The sequence below is a fragment of the Triticum aestivum genome, chromosome 2A (assembly GCF_018294505.1).
Source record: "Triticum aestivum cultivar Chinese Spring chromosome 2A, IWGSC CS RefSeq v2.1, whole genome shotgun sequence".
NCBI lineage: Eukaryota > Viridiplantae > Streptophyta > Magnoliopsida > Poales > Poaceae > Triticum > Triticum aestivum.
This window is the reverse complement of record NC_057797.1, coordinates 775540782-775550057: the sequence shown is the minus strand read 5'-3', so window position 1 is coordinate 775550057 and position 9276 is coordinate 775540782. Positions and strand designations below refer to the sequence as shown.

Here is a 9276-nt window from a genome sequence, read left to right as displayed (position 1 = left end):
AAGCCATGGACGCCGGGGAGAGCGCCGTGACGTGCGTCGACTTCTGGGCCAACGGGTTCGGCATGCGGGCGCGGATCGCGCTGCGCGAGCTAGGCGTGGCGTTCGAGTACGTCGAGGAGGACCTCCGCGTCGGCGTGAGGAGCGACCTGGTGCGGCGCATGAACCCCGTCCACCGCTCCGTGCCCATCCTGATCCACCGCGGCCGTCCGGTCTGCGGCTCCCTCAACATCCTCGAGTACATCGACGAGGTCTGGAGCGCACCGGGCGAGACCCGCCGCTTGCTCCCCGGCGACCCGGCCGGCAGGGCCGACGCCAGGTTCTGGGCCGACTTCGTTGACCACAAGGTAGGCAGCGGGTATATTTCTTATCGTTGCAACTTTTTGACTTAATAAATCATACCAAATTTGTGGGAAGATAATCTATGTGGATGACCTGGAAATTAGGTGTTCCCTACTCAGACAAGGTTCCTGAAGAGCAAGGGCGAGGAGAAAGATGTGGCCAAGGAAGAGCTTGTCGAGCAACTCAAACTCCTGGAGGAGGTGCTTGGGGACAAGGGATATTTTTCGGGCGAAGAATTCGGGTTCTTGGATATCGTCCTCATCCCATTTTCAAGCATGTTTCGTGGGTACGAGCAGCATGGAGGGTTTGACCTCGAGGTTGAGTGCCCCAACCTCATGCGATGGGTGAAGAGGTGCAAGGAGAGGGAGAGTGTCGGAGCTGTTCTTCCGGATGAGACGAAGATGTACCAATTACACAAGGAGTGGTACGGTATTGAGTAGCGAAGCCGGCTTCCGTAGCTGCGTGCGGCTGAGTTAATCTAGTGCGCTATTGTATATCTATATATTTGGTTTCATTATTTTTTTCCGTAATAGTATGTAAGTTTTAGCTCTTTGTACCTTCTTGCATACACAAGTTCTCGTTGTCATAAAGAAACAGAGTTTGACTCTGCGATGGATGCATGCACTTGTATAACCTTTTGGCCAACCAGCAAAAGACTGACATATGTGCTTATTTTCGATCGAATTAGTGCAAGTAATTTTACCCATTTGACCCAAAGTCAAAAAGGGCAATACACCAGCCCATTTCAAAATGTAAGATCTATAGCTTCTAAAATAATGTTAAACATGCAACATATATTTAGTCACTTTTTTCTCTTCCGCTCACGTTTATAATTTTAAGAATAACATATAAACCTTGCTTTGACTAGCTTCTAAAAAGCTTGACCATCATTTAAACTTTCGCCAAATATTGCATTTCCATCCATAGTAGAAGTGCCTATTCATTTTTATTTGGCCAATGGAAATCTTTTATACCAATACTAGATGCCAATATTTGGAACACAATTAAAAATATTCTTAGTGGGGTATAAATAAATAAACAGTTCATATTGTTAACAAATATACATTTGCTTTCATAAATACAAGACATGAAGACATATGAAGGCATATCCATCTTCAGTGCATGAAGACGTTCAAGAAGGCCCTATTTCAGTGCGTAATAGATAGGAAAGGATGAGCAGGTTTGGGATACACACACAAAGGAGTTTAGGATCCTGTGGACTAAGGACACACCTTCCTTGATCATAACTGACTTGGAGTTTGGGTCGGTTTTACATCACTTGGAGGAAAAGCTATGGCACATATATAAGGGCCCGAAGGCCTACGAGCACATCTGGTACTAAAGCCACATCAAGATTGAGGGATTGAAATGTTCTACCTCAGAAAATCACACCGAGAGCTCAAGATCGATTTCAATAGTAAAACCGCTGCGGTTTGGCTTTTGTTAGCCACAATTTACTCTGTGGTGTCCTTCGAAGATGAGATGATTATAGAATATAGATAAATACATGAATTAGGATTTAAAAAAGAAATAGAAATATATAGTAACGCTAAACTAAGCGTGAGTGTAGAATAATTTATTTTACACCCCAGTAACGGTACATACAAAATATAGTAACACACTATATAAAATATAGTAAATTACAAACTTGGGAAGTGAAAAATTCCGAATTACTATATTTTATACACTGTTTTACTAGATTTTGTATATAGGGTTACTAAGGGGTGTAGAATAAGCTATATATAGTAACACATTATATAAAATATATATAGAGGTTTAGGGCTACAATGGACCATATTTTGGTTTACTATATTTCCACGAAATTGCTCTCGGTAATTGAGATCGTACTATTAATATATTTACCCGAGCATGGCCATCCTCGCCATTTTCCTTTTTTGGACCGGCAATTTCCATGCTACAATCATGTAAAATCCCTGGAAAGGCATGACAAATACACTACTGCAGCATGGCAATTTTTTTGACAATCTTTTCATACAACATGTCAACTTACTTTAGAACACGGCAAATCCTTTACAACAACACGACTATTTTTACTGTTTTCACATGGCAATTCTGAAACGTTCGCTGGGAATGGTTATTTTGAGCGAACCAAAACATTTGTTTCTATATTGGCGTCCATTATCTTAGTAGTAGATAATTGTTTGAGAAGGGCGTTTTGGTGGACGAGCTGCATGGAGGTCGCTATCTGGAGCGGTCGTCTTGGCGCTGCGATGTGTGATGGCTGCCATTTTTACTATATACGAGATCTATTTAGTACATATACAGAGGTGCCCCGTACTCTTGTTCACAGTTTGTACGTGGGCCTGCGATTTCGTCTCCGCCTCGTACGCACAAGATGACCTGGCTAGGCGGCTTTGAAATTGGCCCACTCCACGGCCTGGGATCAGGTGGTGGTTGGTTCGAAAAATAAATATATCTGGTGAGCCTGTCCATCCACAGCGATGACCATTAAGCCGTGTGTGTGGTCGTGTGTGGGCACTAGACCCAGGCCAGGTGAGCGCCGCTTCTCGCCATGGATGGCATGGAGTTCTTCTTCGAGGATTCTGGAGCTAGGTAATGTTCTCTAAAAATTTCTATCTCACGCCCAAGTTTCCACTATTGGGTGTGGTTTTTTGAACTGGATTTCGATATGGACTGTAATTCCCCCCGTCTTTTTCTTATAAGAGTCAGATCTGGCTGTTCTCTTGATTGCCTTCGCAGGCTCGTGCCGTGCTTGGACGGCGGAGACGTCCTAAGAGATTTAGTTGCCGGTGTGCACCTGCCTGGGGGCAGCACCAGTGGAAGTGCTGACGCGGACGAGGTCTTGATTTCTTCTCTGCCGATGGGACGAGCTGGAGGACTGATGTATTACGAAGGGGGCGAAGATAACGGCTAGCTCGTAGCCTCATCTCTGAACATGGGAGCATAAGCTTGCCCATGTTCGTCGGTGTGTGGGATAGCTGCTAGCACTGCATGCACATGATGGGTGGGTCGATGGCACGTCTAACCAGCCTTCCATGCTTCGACGTCAGACCTGGGATGCTATTGTAGGAAAATATAGAATACGGTGTGGCATATATCCTTGCCAGCTCGAATACATGTCATTAAATGCGGCGCTGCAGCTGCTAGATGCGATTACTGACGACTAGGATACCGAGCTGCATGGAGCTCGTCCTCCAAACGGCATTTTCGATAATTGTTTATACTATATACTTGGTATTTCCTTCCATTTTCTTTCCGATCAAAACATGCAGCACCCCCTCTAGTATCGGGCCCACGGATGTGTCCATGTATGCACCTTTTTAGTAGAACAATTTCTTTGTTGTAAAGAACCCATTTTTGTACTAAGAGAATGTGATATTTTTCCAAATTTTAACATGTGGTTGATGTCTGTACGTGGCCATTAACTCAAATATTAATGGGGTAATTATATTTTAGCCTATGTGGCCCAATCTAATGGATCGAAAGTCTGTATTTTTCTTTTGGTATCCAATATTTTTCTGTTAGTATACAATTTCACTAGTTCAAAAAAAAGTATACAATTTCACCGGAATGGCTCTTACCGGAATGACTCTTTTCAGCGGGCCGAAATAGGCGCCCAGACAAATCTCAACCTAAATCTGCTCCGATAGACCAACTTGTCAAAGAACCCTAGCTTCGTTCTATCCCCATTTCCTTCTCCCTCTTCCATCCGAAAAGCTTGCAGCAGCTCGGCAGCTCGGCACAGCTGTGCTCGGCGGGCCGGCGGCTGTTTCGCTGCAAGCCGAAGGCAGCGACGGGCGAAGCGGCAAGGTGGCGACCTGGGCTCCAGGCAGCAGGCTGCGACCGACAACGAGAGGACTCTGCACCACGATGTCGTCTCAGCCGATTCCAACTCCCAGTCCATCACCAGCAGGTAAACGCACGTTCTTGTCTGTCCGTTTGCTGATTCAGTAGCACTAGCACTTGAACTCCTACGTGAGAACAAGCCATGGCAATCTTAACCATGCCACCATGCTTGTTGACGCAGGTTAGTTACTTAAGCGGTGATGCTTGTTTATAATAGTCCTTGATACCTTGAATTTATGATGGTTATGTTAAGGTATGTATGTTTGACTTATTTATGTCTGAATTTATACTGAAAATCTCATGTTTTCTAATTCCCACTAACTGGCTAAGAGCATCTCTAGCGGATCCTGTAAACCGGGCCATCCGGCAAAATAACCACCGGTTTACGGGACGGAGATCATTTTGCCGGTCTGAATAGATCCCGTATATTCGACTTGGGAGTTTTTTGGTCGGGATCCTAGATACGCCGGCCCATTTCTCCATATCCAGGGGATTTGAGTTCTTTTTTACAAATATCTGAAAACATAGAAACAGTTGGCGGGAGGGAAGTTCCCGCCATGACCTGCCGCCACCACGTTAGCCGGAGCTGCCGCCGCGAGCTGCTGCCTGTCACCGACTACCAGAAACTAAAATTTTTCTATGAGTTGGATAATTTTTCAGTCGGTCCCGCACTAGCCCACAGTAAAATTTATTATCCCTGTCGTTCCTCAGCCCACAGAGAAATAAAAACGTTGGCCCTCCCAGCCCACCCGCCAAAATCTTGGCCACTCTGCCTCCGCCCCCTACCACCACCATGGCTCCTCTGCTATTGGGTTGCGCTGCCGCCCTAGCTCCAGTCAGTATACCACCCCGGCCACAGCTGCACTTGGCCTAGTCCTGCACACGGCCACGGCCACGGCCCTGCTCGAACGGTGCCGCCATCGCCAGGTTGTGCTTCTTCCCCAACTCCTGGATACATCGACACTGCCATTCAGAACCCGCTCCAACTCGTGCAGTTCGTCGGCGTCGCGGAGGTTTGTACCCTGAATCCAACACCTTTCACGGAGGTTCGCCGGCACCACTGAGGAGCTGGCTGCTGTCGCTGCTGGCCGCGCGAAGGATACGATTGCTTTTCCTTTTTATGCGTAAAGGGTATTTTGTGCTATTTCACAGGGACCTTTTTATAAATTCATTTATTTTATACGGGTCTGTTCTGCCCATCTCAAAATTGTACCGTAAATTCGCATAAATTCATTTCAGGGGGGAACCATATACTGTTTTTTAAGGATGCGGTTTAGTGGATCTGCTAGAGATGCTCAAAGCAGTCATGTTCGAGAAGGTCATGCCTTTTGCTCGGGCGACGAAGCAGGATTGCCGTTTGAAAAAAATTTCTAGATGGTGTGGAGAATCCTGCAATGTAATGACAAATTTTATATCTCGAATATGAATCCGGTGTTGCTTGACCTGTGTATGCCGATACTTACATTAACCAACCTTCTCAGCGAGGACTACACCTGGTATCAACCCCGTTTTGGGGGTTCCTTTTTAGTGCAAGGCAATCCCGGTCTGTTGGTCTAAATGTAAGCAAAACAGGGAGCGAGTATTTTTGGTGTGGGCGATCCTCCAATGGTTCCCACACCATGTCACTGCCTTCACAAGTGTTAATTTTGCCTTTTCCTCGCCAATTTTCCGAGGAGGACCTGCCATGCTTCCAGCAGCACGTAACCTCAAAGGTATTTTAATTTTAACTTCCTTCGTGCCAACCCATTTCGTGTGTTGTGACTGCTATCTTTCGGCTTCTCTCACCCGAGGTACTTAACCAGGATAACCCTAGAAGTAAAATTCGCAAAGGTGCTTGTTGAGTATCATGATTATTAGGAAACCTAGGATAGTATAGGATATTATTCTACCTTGTCTTGTACTCTAAGATGATTATGTAGTTCTATATATATACTCAAGCAATACAACAACTATTCCACCAATTCCTCTCTACACCTTCTAACATGGTATTAGCCTAACCGATCCAAAACCCTAGCCACCGCTGTTGCTTCCGCATCGCGCCGCCCCCGAGGCGGTCGATCTCCATGATCACCACCGGGGGCCGCGCAACCCGTATCTAGGATTCGTCCGCCGATCATATTGATCGCTGCCCTAGAGAGACTTTTTCTCGATCCGTTAAATGAGGTTTTCTCTCTCGCCGATCGGTTAATCGGTGTTTATTTTTAGTTTTCCGATCTAAGATCGGAGTGAGTCGCCCGTCGCTGTTCGTCATCAACAACGTGCCTCTGCTTCATCATTGACGTCGACTCCACCTACTTCTTCGTCGCGGCTGCTCATGCCGTCCTGTGCTCGCCAGTTCCGCACCGCGTGGCCAGGGACACTCATGGCGCCCCGTACATGCGCTGCATGCACCCCGTGCGGGTGCACTTACATGCATGACGGCTGTTACTGTCCGGCCGCGCGATGTCCGTCGCCATTACCTCGTCGCGCCCGTCCGCGTCTTCTCGATTTGGCTAGTTGCGTCTTCGGTCTGTTCAACCGCACACGCTTCTTGGCAGGATCATCTGAAAATTGTCCTCAAGTATGCATGTCCCTTCACCGATCGAGCAATGGGTTGCAGCTGCATCATCCCCTCGGACCGCAGCGTCGTCGCCCTATGGTTCTCACGGCGGCTGCATCAACCTGCGCTACCGCTGCGTCGCTTCTTCCGGCCATAGTGCCGCGGCCCGTGGTCTATCGCCGCTCCGAGGTCGTCCGCTTCAGGCCGTCCCCTTGGCTGCACCGACACACGCCCCCTGTTGCCACCCCGTGGTTCTCCCGCTGCTGCACCGACCCGCGCGCTGCCCCTACGTCACCCTTTCGGGCCATAGTGCCGTGGCCCGCGGTCCACCTTCGCCCTGAGGTCATCCGCTCCAGGCCGTCGATGTGGTTGCACCGACCCTCGCGCTGCCGCTGCGTCGCCCCATCGGGTCGTAGCGAGCGTGGCATGTGGTCCCTGCCGCCGTCCTGAGGTCTTCCGCGCCGTCACCCCTACCCGCGCGTTGCCGCTGCGTCGCCCCTATAGTCTGTAGTGTCACGGCGCGCGGTCGACTCCGCCGTCCTTGCGCGTCGACTTCTACGTGGTATGCGTCGCCCCGCCTCCCTAGGCGCATGAACACCACCGTCCGCGCGGGTCTTCGTCACAGTGTCGAGTTCTTCCTCGCCTACTTCGAGCACCGTCTGTCGCACTTCTGACCTAGCCGCCACCACCGCCTCCTCAGGCCGCCGCCGCCACCGCTCTTCTTCCGGTCCACGGTGACTACCTCGACACAGGCCACCCCGACTCGACATCGACCACGGCGTCCCTCGCACGGCTACCTCAACAACGACTACACCACCCTACACTCTCAGCTACTTCGACAATGGCACATAGGGCTACCGCCTTGCTTGAGCAACCTCGTCGGTTTCCACTCCAGCCACGACATCCGTAATGCATCGACCATTATGACTGTGTGTGTGTGGGGGGGGGGGGGTGTGTCCATCGGCTTGCCTTTGGATTCTTCTCCAGTCTCACCATTTGCGTCGCTACTGTTGTGATTGCGAAGGAGTATCGTGATTATTAGGAAAGCTAGGATAGCATAGGATATTATTCTACCTTGCCTTGTACTACAAGATGATCATGCACTAGTAGAAAAGGGGGCTTTCGTTCGGGCCTGGCCAGCCCATTAGTCCTGATTCTTCCACAAACTGGGACCAATGGATGCATTCGTCCCAGTTCGTGAGCCCAGGGGGCCGGCCGAGGCCTCGTGGGCATTGGTCCCGGTTCGTATGGACCCATTTGTTCCGGTTCCAGGCGCGAACCTGGACCAATGGGCCTCCCTCCTGGCCCACAAACATTGGTCCCGGTTCTTGGCTCGAACCGGGACAGAAGGCTGGGCTTTAGTCCCGGTTCCAGCCATGAACCGGGACAAATGAGTTGCCTATATATACCTCGTCGCTGCAGCAGAGCACTCCACATTGCTCTATTTTTTCTGGCCGGCGAGGAGAGGGCATTTGGGTGCTCTAGCTCACCTCCTATGCACACGAGGTGTTCGATGAAATGCCCAAGCCACGCTAGTTAAGCTTTCTCCTCTCGAAGCTCGACCTCCAAGCTCCATTTTCCCCAAGATTTGTCTAGGTTTAGCGGTCCGTCACGTCCTGTCCCCGTCTTCACCGCTGTCGATCACCCGCGCCGATCTCGTCACCTGCACCACTGTGGTGAGCCTCTTATCTTCTTCTGAAAGAAAGAAAAATTCTTACTTTAGATATATACTTGTCTAATTTTCTTACTTCCATTATTGCTTGTGCTTATATAGTGTGATGGTTTTGGGATCCGCCCCCGTCGGCCCTCGTCCTGGCTATGATTCGGATGTGGTATATATTATCTTTTATAACTATTTGGTTCATTTACTGTTTATGACAATTATGCCCATCAAGTTGACATAGATTTTATTTATGTAGGAGGTAGTTGAACCGGAAATTCCAACCGACCCTATTGTCGAGAGTTTAAATTTAGTTGAAGAAGAAAACAAATACTTGAAGGAAAAAATAAAAAAATTGAGGAGGAGAAGATGATATTGGAGTTGCATGTTGCGGATGTCGTCGATGATCACAAGATCAAGATGGATGCAATGCGGTTGAAGATGAGAAAGATTAGAAAATATGCCATTCATACCGAGGCTTGGTATCATTATGCCGTTGGATCAATTTTGACCTTGGTTGTGATTATGATCATATTTATTGTTGCATTGAAAGGTTTCACATAGTTTCAATGTATGGTTTAACTAGATGCTCTGGAGAGCTATATGTTGTTCAATGAGAACTATCTATGTACTAAATTGACGATGAACTGCTATTAATTTGGTCACTTATCTATCCATGAGAGCTATATGTACTAAATTGATGATGTAGATTTGAATGGTGCATTTTATACATGAAGTGCATCCAGTTTTTTTCGTAAGCCTCTCTACTTTCTTGCACATGCTATGTGGGTGAAATGATGATACCATGCCAACTTTCAACCTTTTCAGAGTTCATTTGTAGTGCTTTTCAATTTTAGGGTCTTATAGCTCAAAATAATCAGTAAATGCATGAAAAATAACAAATGAAGTC

The 9276-nt window shown here is 48.0% G+C and overlaps 1 protein-coding gene across 1 annotated transcript; it reads left to right on the top strand.

Annotated features, from left to right (window-relative positions):
- LOC123186666 (glutathione S-transferase U20) lies at nt 1–779 on the top strand. The gene is made up of 2 exons (XM_044598383.1): nt 1–344; nt 444–779. Exons 1-2 carry the CDS (start codon nt 6–8, stop codon nt 777–779), a joined length of 675 nt encoding a protein of 224 aa, XP_044454318.1. The 5' UTR covers nt 1–5.
- Nucleotides 780–9276: the final 8497 nt, after the last annotated feature.